This window comes from Molossus molossus, unplaced genomic scaffold, assembly GCF_014108415.1.
Source record: "Molossus molossus isolate mMolMol1 unplaced genomic scaffold, mMolMol1.p scaffold_m16_p_6, whole genome shotgun sequence".
Taxonomy (NCBI): Eukaryota; Metazoa; Chordata; class Mammalia; order Chiroptera; family Molossidae; genus Molossus; species Molossus molossus.
The window spans coordinates 9,617,888-9,637,638 of record NW_023425399.1 but is presented as its reverse complement, the minus strand read 5'-3'; the positions used below and the strand labels follow the sequence as shown (position 1 = coordinate 9,637,638).

At 43.5% G+C, this 19,751-nt stretch overlaps 1 protein-coding gene across 1 annotated transcript in view; it reads left to right on the top strand.

Moving 5' to 3' along the window:
* ARFGEF2 (ADP ribosylation factor guanine nucleotide exchange factor 2) overlaps positions 1 to 19,751 on the top strand; it is a 100,702-nt gene that overhangs the window by 11,049 nt on the left and 69,902 nt on the right. Inside the window, exons 2-7 of the mRNA XM_036244308.1 lie at positions 371 to 401; positions 1,394 to 1,517; positions 9,232 to 9,378; positions 10,792 to 10,971; positions 11,338 to 11,572; positions 17,428 to 17,496. Coding sequence (XP_036100201.1) covers positions 371 to 401; positions 1,394 to 1,517; positions 9,232 to 9,378; positions 10,792 to 10,971; positions 11,338 to 11,572; positions 17,428 to 17,496 — 786 coding nt within the window. The remainder of the gene's footprint in view (positions 1 to 370; positions 402 to 1,393; positions 1,518 to 9,231; positions 9,379 to 10,791; positions 10,972 to 11,337; positions 11,573 to 17,427; positions 17,497 to 19,751) is intronic.

The following is a 19,751-nucleotide window of genomic DNA, read 5'->3' as shown; positions in this document are numbered from 1 at the left end:
AGATGCTGCTAAACATCCTACAGTGCACGGGACAGCCCCGCAATAAATTTTCTGTCCCTAAGTATTAGTGGTGCTGAGGAATCCTGCTCTAAGTTGGATGAAGATAATAGTGCCTAACTCATGGGATTGTTATGAGGCCTAAATAAGTTAAAATATGTAAAGTACTTAGAACAGTGCCTAGCACATATTAACTGCTATGTGTTAGCTATTATTGTTGTTATAATCATTTTTTTATCATAAAATATTAGTATTTCTATACTTTAAAATCTCCTAAACATTCTTTTTAATAGATTGTGAATATCTTTTAGTAAAGTTTCCTTTTATATAAACATTGCATACTCCTAATAGACCTTTCTTTCTTCCTCACCAGATGAAATTAAAGCAGAAATAGAAAAGCAGAGGTAAGCTGGGGCACGTTTTCCTTGCTGAAATACAATATTAAGGGAGTAGGTAGTGGCCGAGGGAACCCCTTTCTGTGCATGATTTCTCTTATTCTTTTTTTTGTGTGTGTGGTACATGCCCCCAGCAGGAACCGAACCCAGGACTCTCTGGTCCGCAGGCCAATGCTCAACCGCTGAGCCAAACTGGCCAGGGCATTTCTTTTTTTTATAATAATGTTTTTATTCTTTTTTTTTTTTAGAGAGAAAGAAACATCAGTGTGAGAGAGAGACATCGATTGGCTGCCTCCTGCACGCCCCCTACTGGGGAACAAACCCGAAACCTGGACACGTGCCCTGATTAGGAATCGAACCAGGACCTCTCAGTCCGTAGGAGGATGCTCAATCCACTGAGCCACACGGACTGAACTGCTTTCTCATATTTCTGATCCTTGGGCAACACACACGCTCCTAGCCCAGAGCTGGACACATTGCAGAACTCTGTGTATGTTTGACCAACACTAGGTTAACAGGTTACTGGTTCAATAAATGTGTATTTGGAGGAAAGGGTAAAGAAGGTCAAGTTAATGCTGATGTACCTTTTCTTGACAGAAGAGGTAAAAGCCCTTGTTTCTTGTATGTCATGCTTCCTTAAGCAGGAGGACAGCTTGCCCTATAAGTGGCTGTTCCTCATGTTCATAGTAATGAAGCCAGTTAGTCATGTTTCAGAAACAGAGCTCTGACGTGGCTAATGTGGCTAATGCCAAGACTTAATCCAGGATGCAGTCGCTGCAGCTTGCTAACCTGAGACCTTGCTCTCTGCATGTGACACTTTGGTATTTGGTCCACATGCATGTATGTGTTAACTTTGAATTGTTTAGCCCCACAGATGCAGTTTGCAGGCATTTTAATTAAATGATTGCAGGTGGATGGGAAGTTAGAGTGAGGTATAGGAAAAGCAAGCTTTTTTTTTTTTTTTTAATTCCCCTCTTTTGCCCTCTCCTTTTTTCCCCTAGGCTTGGCGCTGCCGCACCGCCAAAGGCAAACTTCATTGAAGCTGACAAATACTTCCTTCCATTCGAGCTAGCTTGCCAGTCCAAGTCTCCACGGGTGGTCAGCACCTCTCTCGACTGCTTGCAGGTACCATATTTAAACTTAATTGTGTAAAAGAGGTTCTCTGCAGGCCACATTGGTGAGTCCCCTGCTACTCAGAATGCTCTCGTGTGACAGAAAAAGGAACATTCTAACTTACTCTTTACAGAGTTCTCATGAGGGAAGTGAGAAGGGATTGACCTCCTTAGCTAAAAAAAGCTAGAAGTACTATTTTGTTGATCTCTCTTATGTATGTTTTTCTAAATGAAGCCGTTGGCATTAGTTGGAATACTTGCTACACATGGGTGCAGAAGGCATTTTTATTCAACCTCTTCCTTGATGGCATTAAAATTCATAAAATCAGGTAGAGAAATAGATATAATCAAATCTCATTGTTTGTGGTAATATTCTATAAAGTTGTTGTATGGTAAATGGGAACATGGGCCCCTTCCCGTGCTCCAACTCCCCCTCCCAGCCTGTGGGAAGATGATGAAGGCCATCGTAAGCGGACTGTGAGACCTTGGGAGCCCGGCCAGCTCCTCAGTCAGGAAAACAGCATTTTGATCTCACCCCGGCCTGTCTCCCTCCCCCTGCATGCCCTGTTTTTCTCTGTTTTCTGTGCTCTATAAAACCTTGTGTTGGGAAAGTCTGGGTGGCGGTGAAACAGTAGCTCCAGCCTGTGCTCCCAATTCAGCCTGTCCACAGGCCGGATGGGACTGAGCAGTTCAACTGCACCAGTGGCAACTGGTGTAGGGGTGAGCCCCCAGACGGCCACCACTGGTGTGCATGTGAGTCCTGGTAAACCCATGTCTTTCACAGCCAGTCCTTTGGGTTATTTCTTTGGGAATCCAATGACAATACCCTGAGGTTTTCTGGAACCTCTGCACTTTGCATAACAGCTGTGAACACTGATTTAGTGAATTCTGAACCATTGTTCCTAAAGAAAATACAGGGTTAGGTTCCCTTGAGCCTCTGGCCTCAACATGTTCATCAGCTAATCAGTATGTAACTGTTTGTGTATTTTGTTTAAAGACACCTTATTTAATATATATTATTGATTCATTAACAGTGAACTACCAGTCTACAGCACTAGAACACATACCTGAACAAAATGATCTAACACACAAGTCAGCACACTGCTGACTTCTTTCTCTTAGGAACACTGGACAGCACCTCAGCACTACAGTTGGGGCCTATTTTAAATGGCAAAATTTTGTCCTATTTTAAAAGGACAAAAATGGGGAAAACATAACACTAAATGGACCACAAAAATGGACACTGCTTACAATATGAGGGCTGAATCAGGAGGGCAGAGGGTCTCCTTGTTTGACCTTAGCTGGGAACATGTACATTAAGTGATTCAGATTTTTCACTGCTTTGTACATGTTTGCAAATGACTGCAAAAGCACCACAAGTATTGATTTTGGGCTTACAAATAAATTTTAGTGAGCGGATGCACTTATAAATACAAAATCTGCGAATGATGAGGATCAACTGTATTTAGACCACCAGTAATCTTTCATAAACCACCTTTTACTAATGAAGAAGCAGAAGTAGAGAAGTTAGGGTGGCTTGTCCAATGACATACAGATAATTAGAGACAGAAATAGAGCTACAACTTGAATTTTTTAATTCTTAGTCCAGCATTTTTGTATTTTTGTTTTCCACTTTAAAATTATATAGGTATCACCTCTATATTGTATTATGTGTTCACCATCCTGTATTTTTTTTTTTTTTTTAATTTTTTCTTTATTGATTTTAGAGAGAGGAAGGGAGAGGGAGAGAGAGAACATCCACTGGACGTCTCCTGCATGCCCCCCCACTGGGGGTTTGGCCCACAACTTGGGCATATGCCCTGACCAGGAATCGAACCAGTGACCTTTTGGTGCATAGGTCGATGCTCAACCACTGAGCCACACTGGCCAGGCACCATCCTGTATTTTTTAAAATAATCTACTCCTAAGGTTTCTGGTTCAGAGAACATTTATTCTTTACCCCAGTGGGCAACCTACAGTAATGAAAAAATCTTGATATATTTTTTAAAAATCGATGCACATTGGTACTTTCTAGAATAGGAGTAGTGAGTAGGTTCTCTGTTACGGTTGTTTAGAAGCTTTGCTGAAAAGATATATGAAGCCTCATCTGGATTTCTTTAGAAAGTGCCATGATTGATTGGTTATGTCTGCTGAGGCACAGGACTGCCGAGTGGTGGGTGCGCATGCCACACTTTTGGCATTTCTAGTTTAATATTTACTCTAATAATCTCTTTCCTTGGCTATATCTATACTTGAAAATTGATGACAGTTTCTTCACAGAAGCAACTCTTCCAAATGAAAAGTCATTTGCTCATTCAATATTATAATTCTGTACAGATTGTCCTATGTATATAATCAGCCAAGAATTCTTTTTTTTTTATCGTTACCCAAGGACATTTTTCCCATTTTTTGTTCAGATAGAGTGGGAGGGAGAGAGAGGAAGAGAGAGAGAGAGAAACATCGATGTGAAAGGGACACATCGAGTGGCTGCCACCCGCACGACTGACCAGGGCCGGGGACAAACTGCAACCAGGTACGTGCCCTTAGCGGGAACTGAACCCGGGTCTCTCTGGACCACAGGCCGACGCTCTAACCACTGAGCAAAACCATCCAGGGCCAGCCAAAAATTCTTAAATGGCAGGCTCAAGTCTTACTTTTATCCTAAGATATTTGTGGCTGCGGGACGTTTTCTGAAGAAATTTGGCATATGTTTAATTTTAGTTTTCTCCTCATGTTAAGGGTTAGTTTTGAAGCTGGTGCTGATAGTTACATGTTATTGTTATACCAACTACAGTGGCTAACATGTATTGAGCACTCAGACCATGCTAGGCACTGTGCAAAGTGCTTTATTCTCATCATCAAGTTTAATCTCACAAACCCTCTAAGGTACTTACTCTTATCCTTATTTTAGAATTGAGGAAATGGAGGCTAGGAGAATAAAATGACGAGCCCTACAAGTTCCCCTGGCTCCGAAGTGATGGAATTGGGTGGGCGTCTAGGATTTCCTTACCCCACATCTATGTTCTTAACCAGGGGTCCTTAAACTATAGCCAGGAGCCAAATCGGGCCTGCCATCTGCTTTTGTAAATAAAGTTTTATCGGAACACAGCTGTCTTAATCTGCTTGGGCTAATATAGCAAATACCACAGACAGGGTGGCTTAAACAAGAGACGTTTATTTCCCACAGTTCTGGAGGCAGGAGAGTCCAAGATCAAGGTACCAGCTGAGTCCGTTCCTGATGAGAGCCCACTCCCTGGTTTGTAGATAGTCAAATCCTCACTGTGTCCTCACACGGCAGAAAGAGCGCCTAATCCCATCCTGAGGACCCCACCCTCATGACCTCATCTAAACCTAACCACCCCCAAAGGCCCCACCTCTGAATACCGTACATTGGGTTTCAACATAGGAATTGTGGGGAACACTCACATTCAGTCCATAGCAATAGCTGTGCCTATTTGTTGTGTTATCTGTGGCTGCTTTCCTGCTATTGTGGCTGCATTGAGTAGGTGGAATGGAGACCGTATGACCTGCAAAGCCTAAATATATAGTGTGTGGTCCTTTATAGGAAAAAGTTGCCAGCCCCCACTCTTAAATATTATCCTGTTCTGGCCACTTTAATTAAAAACACGGTTTGGCCTTGGCTGGTTTTGCTCAGCGGTTAGAGCGTTGGCCTGCGGTCCAGAGAGACCCGGGTTCGGTTCCCGCTAAGGGCATGTACCTCGGTTGCAGTTTGTCCCCGGCCCTGGTTGGGTTGTGTGGGTGGCAGCACTCGATGTGTCCCTTTCACATCGATGTTTCTCTCTATCTCTCTCTCTTCCTCTCTCTCCCTCCCACTCTACCTGAACAAAAAATGGAAGAAATGTCCTCAGGTGAGGATAAAAAAAACAAAAACACAGTCTGGCCCAGCCAGTGTGGCTCACTGGTTGAGTGTCAACCCATGCTCCAAGAGGTCGTCGGTTCGATTCCCTGTCAGGGCACATGCCCAGGTTGTGGGCCCAATCCCAAGTTGGGGGCATGCAAGAGGTAGCCAATCTATGTTCTCTTTCATCCATGTTTCTATCTCTCTCTTCCTCTCCCTTCCTTTCTCTTTAAAATCAATAAACAAAACAAAACAAAAAACCCAGCGTGGTCTGTTTTCCTAGAAAAAGTCTGTTTCTGGTATTGTCTATGTGTGTGATTTCTAATGGAAACATTGATGTCCTGCTTTGACTTGAGTTGAAAATTTGAGTATAGTGCCTGTCTTGAGGTTTGTGTCATATGGTTAGTTCTTTTTGTAGAATTGAAGTTTTCTGCAGTTTAGTAGGTACTCCTGTGTCATCCTTTTTATGACATAGAAAGTGCCTGGGTGCTCCCTGAAACACTGAATAAAAATTTAATTTCCTCTTGCTGGTTGTCCTTGCAAAGCCTGTTTGACTGGCTTTTCCCAGTATGGGTGAGGTAAGTTGTATCTTGGAAATGGAAAGCCAGTGTCTAGGGGTAAAGGTTGTGGCAGGTGTGGAGCCAGCTGCAGACACATCTGAATTCTGCCCTGGGCATTTAAAGACATCTTCTTTGAGCTTAGAAAGGTGAGGGGGTAATAAAGGTGTTTCTGGGTTTGCATGAGTGTAGTTGGCCCAGAGTTTCCTCTCTCCATTGGAAAAGCCTTCTCTTCTACTTAATTCTGCCAAATGATAAAGATCCTCTGTATTCCTTTCCCTCAGCAGCTGGTCTTCCACACACTTCCCCAGGCCAGGACTGGGAAAGAGCGTTAGGGTTCAGTTTTGTTTAAGCTAAAGAGGGATCTCCAGTTTCTCTGGGCACATATCAGTAACAAAATGTTTTGAAGAATATCCTCCTAATATATTCATATTTTTTTAATTACAAGGTTATATATATGTACTACTGCTGTTAAATTATATCTTTATAAAACATATGAAAATAGAACTTTTAAAACGATAAGAAAATATAGATAGTGAAGGCTGTAGGAAACCCCTGGTCTAAGCTGTCCTGTTCATACCACAAGCATTATCTTTTAACTCTTTATTTCTAGAAAACTTTGGATTTTTTAATGCACATTTGTAATTATATAAGTTGTATGTGACTACATTCTTTGTTAAAATATTTTTAGAACTTTATAGATAGGGCTGAAATCCCTTGGACCACCAGCCCCAAACCCATTGCCTGTTTAGGTATATAATTTTCTTTCTGTCCTGTTTTCTTTTTTTACATAAATGGCATAATTTGTACAAATTTTTCTGCAGCTTATTTTTTTAAATCCTCACTGGAGGATATTTTTTCATTGATTTTTAGCGTGTGAAAGGGAGGGAAGGGAGAGGAGGAAGAGGGGAGGGAGACATTGATATGAGGGACACATCGATTGGTGATTGGTTGCCTTCCTTGGTGATTGATTGCCTTCTGGTATGACCCTGATCCCATCTGAGGTTTTGTCAGAGCACTGGAAGGCATGGTGAATCTATTGTCCTCAACACCATCGTCCTTCCTGGTTGGACCTACTTGTCAGCGTTCACATTTTAGGAGTCCATAGAGCATCCCACTCATAACCCAGTGCTCAAAACGAGCTTGAGTCCACGGGTAAAGAGTAAGCAGTGTCCAAACCCAGAACTCATTTAGCAGGTAGCCAGTTTGCCCTCTTGGAAGCCTGCATATGCAGCAGCTCTGAGAGGGGATGAGGTAAAGGACATCTTGACTTGTTCTTCAAAAACATACTTCAGTCCCCACTCCTTCCCCTACCTAACCCAGTCTGGAGATCTCTGGGATTGGACTTGATTAGCAGAATATATGCAGGCCTTTCTCCTGCTCATTCAGTCACTCGATCCAGCAGTATCATGTTGCTACCCTCAGCCACTCTCTCTTAATCTATTTTTTTAATGCTTATGGAATGTGACACTTTTATAGCTAACGATGGGGAAAAGCGATTGGGAAAGGCGTCAGGCCTCTGCAGGGTGATGGATCATCCTGGGTGGTGGTGGCTGCACTGCCCATAACCTCAGATGTTTGTCACTTTGTGGGGGTAGAGGCAGAAATGTGACAAGCCAGACACCAAAAAGGGTAGGTGTAAGGAACAGAACAGCACTTTAAAGAGTCTTTACTAAATCCCTGGCAGCAGATGCTTTAGAATTCATGTATCCCTGAGGGCTTGTGTTAGCTGAGTGGTTCCTTTATCTGGTCAGCCTTCAAAATAACGTGGATAGCTTGGAGAAAAACACTGATTCCTGGGCCCCACCCCAGAAGTTCTGGTTTAGTAGGTCTGGGTTGAGGTCCAGGAAAAAAGAGAGAAAAAAAAAATATATATATATATATAATTTTTTTTTTTAATCCATTGATTTTCAGATAAAGTGGGAAGGAGGGAGGGGGAGAGAGAGAGAGAGAGACATCGATTGGTTGCCTCCCACACAACCCCAACCAGGGCTGGGGACTGAACTGCAACCAAGGTGCCCTTCACCAGAATCGAACCCACGACTCTTTGGTCCATAGGCCAATACTCTAACTGCTGAGCCAGACTGGCCAGGGCAGGAACCTATATTTTTAGTGAGCTCTCTCAGGTGATTCTGAATCTCAGCCAGGCTTGGAAATCATCTGCCCCTTGACCTTTGAGTTCCTTTCCAGCTCTCATTCTGTGTGTTGAAATCCAAGTCATCATTGAGGTGACAGGCAGGTGGCCTCTGAAAGGTGGCCCCTGTCCAGACTGATCTGTCACCTAATTATGAGAGCATGGCTCAGTAGCCACTCATCTCTTCATCCACGTGGGTAACATGCACTGTTTGATAATTTGGTGTTTTTACTTTAATTTTTTTTTTTTTTTTTTAATCCTCACCCGAGGACATTTTCCCATTTTTTTTGTTCAGGTAGAGTGGGAGGGAGAGAGAGGAACAGAGAGACAGAGAGAAACATCAATGTGAAAGGAACACATCGAGTGGCTGCCACCCGCACGACCGACCAGGGCCGGGGACAAACTGCAACCGAGGTACATGCCCTTAGCGGGAACCGAACCCGGGTCTCTCAGGACCACAGGTTGACGCTCTAACCGCTGAGCCAAACCAGCCAGGGCTTACTTTAATTTTTAAAATAGAAAATATACTGATGTGATTCGACATTCAGGAAGAATGAGAGAGTGTACTATAAAGTGTCTTAGTACCACCCCTGCCCACAGCTCCTTAGTTCCTTCTACAGCAAAGCATGTTATCATTAACTTTTTTATGTATCTTTCCATTTAAAGAAATACGTATATATTTTTAACAGCTTGAGACATAATTCATATATGATTCACCTATTTAAAGTGTACAATTCAGTGATACTGAGTTATTTAACCATCACCATCACCACAGTCTGATTTTAGACCATCTTTGTCGCCTCAGAAAGAAACCCTGTGCTCTTCAATGGTCACTCCCCCTTTCTTTAATCGCCCCAGCTCCAAGCCGCCACTGACTACTTCCAACTCTGATATGTATAGTTTTAATCCCTCAATTTTTCACACAAGTGGTTGTGTACTGGGGAGTGTTCCTACCCATTACCTCTTCCATCTGGTACTGTTGCACCAGCATGGGGCTCTTCTGGCATGGGAGGCCAGAACCAATGCTGCACTCAGGGTGGCTGTGCCCATCGTGCATTTGGGGCGCAGAGGAATCTGTGGGAGCTGGAACTTAAAGCCATGATTGTCATTTGCTGTAGGGGGCAGTTTCAGTCCCTGCCAGACAGAAATATCTCACCTCTGTTCTTTCTGTGTTTAGAAACTCATCGCATATGGGCACATTACCGGCAACGCCCCAGACAGTGGCGCTCCGGGGAAGCGGCTGATTGACAGGATCGTGGAAACCATTTGCAATTGTTTTCAGGGCCCTCAGACCGATGAAGGAGTTCAGTTACAGATAATTAAGGTATTTCTGTGTGTTTGCCTGGTCTGGATTTTAGACTGGAAACTAGTCCCCTTTGGTAGTTTGGATTTCTGATTTACCATGTATTAGTTGTCAGGTGGTACTGAGCCAAAACAGAAAAAACGTAAGCATCGCTTATATCTTTTATAAAGTGTCAGAATTTATTAGCGTGGAATGAGACGAGAAATGTGGAACCAGATGTGTTTTCAGAGCAAACAGTTCTACTAATAACAATGTAAATTGCTTGTGAATTAAATTGGCTTGAAGTCCTCTGGTCCTCCCAGTCTGCAATTTCTCAGCAGGTTCCTATTGATACTCTTACCACCAGTTTGTCCCTCTCCTCTTGTCTCCCTATTTTATTCCCCTGTTCAGTTTCTCCTGCCAGAAGTGGTTTGGCGTAGCCAGCATTCTGCATCGTAAGTCCTGGATGCATTAACTTTGTGAGGGATGGCTCCATGTTGGCCTCACTTTCCTAAAGCTCCCTTGAAACTGACCTGCCATGGAAACATGTATATTTTGTGGTTAATCTAGGCAAGGTCAAGTTGGAACATTTTCCATCCTAAGAGAAGTGTTCGGGTTTTTTGCTTTTTAATTAAATTAAATTTAATTTAATTAATTAATTAATTTATTTATTTTTTATCTTCACCCGAGGACATTTTTCCATTTTTGTTCAGATAGAGTGGGAGGGGGGGAGAAACATCAATGTGAAAGGGACACATTGAGTGGCCACTTCCTGCACAATCACAACCCCAACTGGGACCAGGGACAAACTGCAGCCGAGGTACGTGCCCTTAGCGGGAACCGAACCCAGGTCTCTCTGGACCTTGGGCGGAGGCTCTAACCACTGAGCAAAACTGACCAGGGTGGCTTTTTTAAAAGTAAGCTGGTAGAAAGCCCACTTCAACACTACTTAATTTCTTTAATAATTTGGGTGTTATTTAATAATTAAGTTAATTGTTTTTATTTTTATTTACTTATTTTTTTAATTCTCACATGAGGACATTTTTCCATCTTTGTTCAGATAGAGAGGGAGGGAGGGAGGAAGGGGGGGAGAGAAACATCAATGTGAGAGGGACACATTGACTGGTTGCCTCCTGCATGACCCCGACCAGGGCCGGGGAAAAACTGCAACTGAGGAACGTGCCCTTAACCTGAATCAAGCCCATCATCAGTCTGCGGGCTGATGCTCTAACCACTGATTAATACTGGCCAGGGCATTAATAATTGTTTTTAAACTCAGAGCAGTAGTGTGAGTCATTTCTTGGTACTAAGCATCCAGTTTAGTTTGCAGAGCCATTCTTTAAGTTTGTCAAACCAAACAAAAACAAAGCCAAACTTTGTGGAAAAGTTTGGCTATGGGAGACTGGGAATGGGGTGGGTATTTGTGATGGCGAAGGTTTCGGATTTTTGTTTTAGGCTCTTCTGACAGCAGTGACGTCCCCACACATTGAAATTCACGAGGGCACTATCCTACAGACAGTTAGGACATGTTACAATATCTATTTGGCCAGCAAAAATCTCATCAATCAAACCACTGCCAAGGCTACCCTTACTCAGATGCTGAATGTCATTTTCACCCGCATGGAAAATCAAATGGTGAGTGATGGCAGTCATCAGCTGCTGGGGGCGGGACATCATCCCATGCTGTGAACTGTTTTATTGTGTGGCCTCAGTGCCTGGTGAAGATTCATTAACATTTTAAAGTTTATCCCTTCTTCCTCTGAATTCTCTGTTTTTGCTATAAAAAGCAAGAGAGAGAACCTAGGAGGTATTCTGAAATTTGCCATCAGAATTTGCTTCAAGTTTGTCAAAGGAATTTATTTCCTTGTTAAAATGGTATCCTTTGGAAATTTTTTAAGCAACAGGCTAGTGTATTTTCTGTTCCTTATCAACATTCTGGGACCATTTAGATTGAATCCCTTTTTTGTAACATGTCCTAATCCCTTTTTTGTTGCCTTCTAGTTTCAGGAGGTCAGAGAATTGGAAAAGTCAGTCCAGTCGAAACCCCAGTCCCCTGTGATTCAAGCTGCAGCAGAGTCCCCAAAGTTCAATCATTTGAAGCAGAGCCAGGCACAAAGCAAACCAACAACTCCTGAAAAGACAGATTTAACCAACGGTGAACATGCCAGGAGTGGTTCTAGAAAAGTGAGCTCTGAGAACGGAGATGCGCCCAGAGAAAGGGGCTCATCGCTATCAGGTATGCCCCACGTGCTGTCCCTTTCCAGCTCTGAGAGGGACAGGAGTCTGAGTAACATCTGCAGACATCTGCAGGAAACCTCTAATAGCAGCTTTTCTATTTCTGGGCCTTCCCCTTGACTTTCCCTTTGCTTTCCTCCACAGAACACAACCATCAAGGCATGAGGGCTGATGCCCATTGTCAGCTGTGTAGTGTTCTCTCAGTAGTTCCTGGAATATATTGAGCTACTGCTTTTTTTAATCCTTCCCCGAGGATATGTTTTTCATTGATCCTAGAAAGAGAAAAAGGGGGAGAGAGACAGAGAGAGAAACATCAATGTGAGAGTGATTCATCGATAAGTTGCCTTTCGTATATACCCCGACCAGGAATCAAACCATGACTCTTTGGTGCATGGGATAACGCTGCAGCCAACTGAGCTACACCTGCCAGAGCTAGCTACTGCTTCTTGACGTCAGCTTCTGACCTGTCCCGCAGGTCGAGCAACGAGGACTCTAGAGGGGGAGTGAGGATGAGGAGGGACAAGAGACACGAGAAATGGAGACAAGACAGGATTCTGATCAAGTCTCGTTTATTCAGGGGTAATTCATACAATATATAGGGCAAGAAGCACCTGTTGCCAAGCACCAGGCTTGCCCGAAGCAATTCTAGGAAATACTACAAAAGGAACAAAAGGTCAGTAAAGACTGGCTGATGAGTAAATGGTTACTTAAAGAAATGCAAAATGCAGAGATAAAGAAATGCAGAATGCAGAGATATCCTGCCTTGGGGCAGGTGATGGCAGAGCAGATTATAACAAAATTGACGCCATGCAAAATGTCTCCCACAAGCTTCAATGCAGTGGGTTTAGTTTGGGGTACTTACCTCCCAGTAGTTTATTATTTGGGTTGTTAGTCATTCATTGTCTGCCTCATTCTCCCAGAGGATGACAGGAACGTCATCTGTCATTTGTACACAGTATCTCCATTCCTTGCCCACTTCCTGGCAGTTCGTAGCTCCTCGCAGACATCTGTGAGAGGAATGCAAACGTGGGCAGTGGCTAGATACATAGATGGACAGATAGATAGCTTGTGTTCTTATTCTAAGACTGAGAATGTTACCTATTTTTGTTTACTTTTTTATTTTATTTATTTTGTTATTTTTAATCCTCACCTGAGGTCATTTTTCCATTGATTTTCAGATGGGGGAGGGGGAGGGTGGGCGGGAGAAAAACATTAATATGAGAAAAATACATCAATTGGTTGTCCCCTTTGCTACCCCGACCAGGGCCAGCAGTTGAACTACTGGTCCAACCACAACTGAGGTATGTGCCCTTGACTGGAATTGAACCTATGACTCTGGTTCATAGGCTGACACTCTAACCACTGAGCCAAAACCAGTCATGGCTGTTTGCTTTCTTAAATGAAAGATACTCTCCACCAGTTTGTAGTCTTAAAGTAAATAATTTACTAGGCACAAAATCTTAGATTGGGTTGTCATAAGATTATTTCTGAATGTTTGCATCTCTCCTTAGGCAGTTGGTACGAACCAGATCTAAAATTTATATTTTTTCAGGAATGTACCTTCCCAAGTGATTTTTGTCAAATAATTCTTTGCTTTAGCCGGTGATTCTACATGAAACATCTTACGTGTCTTTATAATTGCTCTCATGTCTTCTTCTGTCATGTCATATTATTGGTGATTATTTCTGTCAGTAGTGTGTTCCCTGCTAGAGTATACGGATTGGAGCAGCTTTTGTTCCTCTGTAATTCACCAGAGTACTTGGCACACGTAGGAATAGGCCAAGTGTCATTGCTGGATTGTTGTGTTGTATTAGTTCATGCAAGGAAAGGACAAAAGAGAAAGTGAGCACAGAGGTGCCATCTACTCAGTCCTGCTGTCACATGTCTCAGAAACTCCTGGTCCATCTTCTTTGCCTTCTTAACTCTCAGAGCAAGGCCAGGTTTTTAACTGTAACCCTTATCAGGCTGTGGTCAATCAATCAATATTAATATTTAAGCACACTGTAGTAAGCATAGCTGCAGATGTAAGAGCAAATCTCCCTGAGCTGCACGAAAGTGCTTCCACTGCAGCCCATTTACTACACGGCAGCCAAAGTGCTCTCTTAAAAGCATGCATTACGTCACGACCCTCCTCTGCTTAAACCCCTTTGGTAATTTCCCATTCTGCCCCATTCAGAGTAAAATCTGTGTCCACCCTGCCCCTGTGTGACCTGGCCGCTGCCCACCTCTTTGTCCCCTTCTTAGACCTCTTCCCCCCTTGTTTGCTACACAGTGTGCAGGTGATATTTCTAATTCTTGAAAATACCACACTTGCTCTTGGTGCCTTTGTACTTCCTGTCCCTTCCCAACCCCCCTTTATCTTCAGGTCTCCAAGTTCAAACAGATCACCCTCTTTGAAGCTCCCTGTCACATCTGTCCCCTTGTCCTCTTTTCTTCATGGCATTTATCATTACTTGAAGTTACTGAGTTAATGTTTACTGTGCCTGGTCTGAGACCTAGGCCATCCTGTTCACAACCATATTTCCAGTAAATACACTCAGTAAATACACTGTTTTGAATAAATGGAAGAGAGAGGATTAACTTCCAGAATATAGTTCTACAGAAACATGGTAACTTAAAATTCTGCAAGAATGATTTGCAGTTAGTATGTTGCTGTGGGTTTGCCGCCAGTACTTGGTGCACGCCATGTTGCCTATGAGAGCCAAACTGCAGACTTCAAATAGTAGGTCAGAACGGACATGTGCCATCACCTTTAAAAAGAGCAGTTGGGCCCTGGCTGGTTTGGTTCAGTGGTTAGAGCGTTGGCCCTCGGACCAATGAGTTGCGGTTCGATTCCAGTTGAGGACACGTACCTCGATGACGGTTCATCCTTGGCCCTGGTCGGGTCGTGCGGGAGACAGTCAGTCAGTGTGTCTCTGTCATGTCGATGTTTTCTCTCTCTCAACCTCTCTCCCCCTCCCTCCCACTCTATCTGAAGATAAGTAGAAAAATATCCTTGGGTGAGGGTTAAAAAAATAAAATTGAAAGAGCAAACAGTGCCCAGTTCATGTGGCTCAGTGGATTGAGCATCCTCCCGTGGACTGAGAGGTCCTGGTTCAATTCCCAGTCAGGGCACGTGCCCTGGGAGAGGGTGTGCAGGAGGCAGCCAGTCGATGTTTCTTTCTCACATCAGTGTTCCTCTCTGTCTCTCCCTTCCTCTTTCTCTCTCTAAAAAATCAATGTAAAACTAAAAAAGAGCAAATGGCTTCAGTTCTCAAGGTGTGGCTCTAAAGAAAGAATGAGTCCACCTGGCTGGTGTTGCTCAGTGGTTGAGTGTCAACCCATGCACCAGGAGGTCGCCAATTCGATTCCTGGTTGGGGCACATGCCCAGATTGTGGACCTGATCCCCAGTGGGGGGCATGCAGGAGGCAGCCAATCGATGTTCTTTCTCATCGATGTTTCTATCTCCCTCTACCTCTCCCTTCCTCTGTCTCTTTAAAATTAATAAAGGAAAGAATGAATCCTTCAGAAGAAGGGATTGAGAAGCCTTGGAAGCAAGGACTTCCTGAGAGGCAGGTGGTGGAGACAGTGCCCTGGGCTGGAGTCTAGGTTATCTAGGCCCAGTGAGAGGCCTGGGTTCTAGCACCTTTGTGATAGAGACCACACATTGAGCCCTCCTATGGTTCTATCCTATAGTAATCACCATCACTTAACTACCCCTAGCTAGCCAGTCACTGTGCCAGGCACCATGCTCACTATGTGGGCACTCCACATTTTTCTGTTTAACTGAGTACCCCGCGCCATGGCTTTCCTGGGATAATTCACCTCCCAGTGAAATTATGTAGATGGAGAGAATTCACCAACAGATCTGTGTACCTCTTTCCCTTTTGCACTTGTCAGTCTTATCAGCTTGTTCAAAAAGTGGATCAAATGGCTCTTTGTAAACTCAAAAAATGATTTTTTTTTTTTAGCCTAAGACATGCTTGCTTATGTGAATTTTTGGACATGGCTAACTGCCTTCCCTGGGGAACCTCACCCCATTTGTCCATTCACACCTCTCCTGATTGCCCAGCTATTCTTGTCAGTTTCTTAAAAAAACAAACAAACAAACACCTGATTGAGATAGAGCATATACCATAAATTCAGCCATTTAAAATAATCAGATTCTTTTTTAGTATGTTTACAGAGTTGTGCAATAATCACAATTAATTTTGGAACGTTTCATCACACCCATTAGCAATCACTTCCCATTTTCTTTTAAGTTCATTTTTTATATCCTGATGTTAGACTCTCAACATTAAACATTGGCATTTATATAGCTAATATGTAGCTATTATAGGTACACAATTACCTGTGTATTTATGGATTTGTTAATTCACTTTTAAATAACTCACTTTTAAGTACTGTAAAATAAAGTTCATTCTCCCTCAGCCAATGTGGAGGTTCTGATCAAGCAGGCTAGATTCAGATCATGACTCTACCACTTAGTAGCTCTATGACCTTGGGCAAAGTCTTTAACTTCTCTGAGCCTCAGTTTTCTCATCTGTAAAATGAGACTACCACTAGTATCATCTTACAGGTTTGTGAGAATTAAATGAGAGCAGTGTCATCTGGCACTTAGGGCTATATAAGTGTTTGCTCTTATTTCATATAAGTTTCAACTTAAACAATGAATTAGTTTAAAGAAAAATAGCAGGTATTTAGGATGGTAATGTGATGTGAAGGTGGTGGGAACAGTGCAGTGGGATAGAGTGAACCTTTTTTCATGTTAAGTAAATAAATAGTTGTGGTGGGTTAAGTACTCAGTAGAAATGTAAATTTGTGCTGTTCTCCAGGATCTTGTGGAGCAAGCGTGGAACTCATAAAATGGTGGCTTGATTGAAAGTCCTCGTTAAGGATGAATTTGAAAGGTTATTTTGGTTTTGCTTATTTAATGTGATGGCCTTGTTGGTCATTGTGATGTTTTATAATGTTGACTTCTAGAAATCTAGTCAAGAGCTGTTGAGTAGTTCTCCCAGAACCAGTTTTATACAAAAACAAATGGTGCTGAACCTCTTCCACTTAAGCAATTAACATTTTACAGAGAAAATTCCATTTAAAATTAGCTAAATCTTCAACCGTCACATTAGAAATCTCATGCTATAAGCCCTGGCCAGTTTGGCTCAGCGGTTAGAACGTCAGCCCGCGGTCCAGGTTCGGTTCCTGCTAAGGGTACGTACCTCAGCTGCAATTTGTCCCCAGCCCCATTTGGCGTCATGTGGGTGGCAACCACTCGATGTGTCTCTCTCACATTAATATTTCTCTCTCTTTCTCCCGTTCTATCTGAAGACAAATGCAAAAATAAAAATAAAAAATGCCCTCGGGTGAGGATAAAAAAGAAAAAAGAAGTCTCGTGCTAAGTTCTAGGTTTACATTGTGGGGAAAACGAGGCAACAGAAGGCAGTTACTTACCAAGGCTTCATGTTCCCAAGGTGAAGACACAGGAGAGAATGTCTTTTGTTCTACCAGGAACTATAGCTGAATAAAATCCAGCTCCTGCCTCCAGCTTGGAGAGGGGGAGGAGGACCCTGGTACTTAGAGCAACTGTAACTTAGGAAGGAAGAGTGTGTAAGTTGGAGAGGTGAGGTGTTAGTCTTCTGTGAAGGGAAACTTGAAATCATAACAGATGTTGCCTGGGACTTTCCAGATTTCATGGGACTTGTCTTCTGTTGGCACAATCAAACCTGGTTTTGGTGGGTACACATTTATACCCTTTGCCTTCGGAAATGTGACCCTAGAGAACATGTCTTTAAAATCTCCTTCTTCACCTTCCTGTTTTCCCTAGAAATGCCCACATGTATATTTTTGTGTTTGTGTATTTGGGTGTGTGTGTGTAGGGACTGATGATGGAGCCCAGGAGGTGGTGAAGGAGATCTTAGAAGATGTGGTCACATCTGCTGTTAAAGGTAAGAACCAAGAACCCATCCTGTCCTACCCCAGTCCTCCAAAAAATCCTTAGCCAGATATTTTAGTGGTAGAGTGCCCTGCCTCCAGTGAACCATGGAAACAATTTGCCCATATCTGTTTAAAAACTACTTGTTTTTTATGGTTGATTTTATTCTCATTTGGGTTGGGTTCAAGAAACGCAGTCTGGGAAGATGGCAGCGGGCAGGACTGGAGGGAGGGTGAGTGTGTGAGAGAGTGAGCTAGTGTGTGAGAGAGAGTGAGTGGATATGAAGGTGAATGACCAAACCCGAGCAGTGCAGAGCACGGAGGAGAAAGTTCCTATGCTGTGGACGGGAGCAGCCGGCTACCGTGGTAAGCGGCTCTTCAAGGCACTTTTCCCTGCACTGCGGGGAGGTCCCACCATTTTGGAAGATCTCGGATCTTCCCTGGGAGGAGACAGTGGGAGCGGCTAGGGCCCAGCAACCTGAGCCCATCAGCACACCTGGCACCATCAGACCAGTGGACACTCTGTGTCAACACAGGCCAGTGCACAGTAGCGGAGCTCTCAAGGTGCCAGTCGTGGAAGCCGCGCACAGCTGGGAGCCCAGTACCATCCCCCATAGTAGCCGCCCGATCAGAGTGGAAAAAGACGATTTCCCAGGACCAAACGGGAATTACAAATAAAATAAAGACAAATCCTCGGAAAAAAGCAACGGTAAAGCAGCAGGACAGGACCATATAACTAGGGACACCAGTAGGATCTGCGAAGGCGCTAGAGGGTGGCGGGCTGGAAGCCCACGGACAGTAGCAGTCTTAGCTGTGAGCAGCGCCCTTGGGGAATAAAGACCAAGCCTGCTCCACAGCACAGAGAGCCGGGACAGAGCACTAAAATAGCCACAGTCACGCACCTGGGGGCTGCGGCAGAGGGAAGGCAGACTGGGCTGGAACTCTGTGGGGACACCCGGGATTTGGAGGGCACTCAGAGTTTTTGCTGAGTTGCGGCCACAAAGGATGGTGCCCAGTGTGCTCCTTCCCCAAGCTGTGGGGAAAAGCAACAGCCCCCACTTTGAGATTCAGCCTTTCCCAGGGGAAGCAAAAAAATGCAAATTGAGGCTCATTAACAACCAGCATATATCCCACCCTCTGGAAATCCTCTTATGCAGAACACCAGGGCTACATTCCAAGGCACTGAGTAACTGAGACTACTAGCCTCCAGGAAAAAGCTAGAGGATAACTGAACCTTTCCTGGGCTTGCAAATCTACCCAGGAAAGTAAGACTTGACAGTGGTGTTTAATGTGGGACCACCCAGGCGCATCTAAACCCAGTAGAGGGAGCCACAAACAGTGGAACGCCAACACCCACAGGGAAAATTTGACAGGCTCCAAAACCCACTGAGATAGCCAAAATGGTGAACCAAAGAAACAAATCCCATATAAAAGAAGTAGAGAACTTTATCGAAGATTGGATAAATGCAATGCAGCTAAGCGAATTATCAGAGGTAGAGTTCAGAGCCATGATCTTGAGGAAACTCAACAGCATGAGTAAGGACATCAGCACCATGAGTAAAGATATAGAAACATTGAAAACCAACCAAGTGGAAATGAAGAATGACAGCAGAAATTAAGAACACATTGGAAGGACTAACCATCAGAGTAGAGGAAGCTGAGGACCAGATCAGTAAATTAGAAGACAGGGTAGGAAAAAAATCAACCAATCAGAAAACCCAAAGCAAAAAACAATTAAAAAACAGGAAGACAGCTTAAGAGAATTGTGGGACAACTGGAAACATAATAACATTTGCATCATAGGAGTTCCCGAAGAGGAAGAAAAAGTGCAAGGGTTAGAGAATATATTTGAAAAAATAATGACAGAAAACTTTCCTAACTTGGTGAAGGAAGAAGGCATTCAAGTTTAAGAAGCACAGAGAGCCCCAAGTAAGAAGAACCCAAACAGGCCCACACCAAGACACATAGTAATTAAAATGCCAAAAATTAAAGACAGAGAGAGTCCTAAAGGCAGCATAAGATAAGCAACAGGTTACCTACAAAGGAAACCCCATAAGGCTCTCAGCTGACTTCTCAACAGAAACACTACAGGCCAGAAGGGAGTGGCATGAAGTAATCAAGGTCATGAAAAACAAAGATCTGAACCCAAGACTACTCTATCCAGCAAGGCTATAATTCAAAATAGAAGGTCAAATAGAGAACTTCCCAGACAAAAAAAAAAAAAAAAAAAGGCTAAGGGAATATATTAACACCATACCAGCCCTGAAAC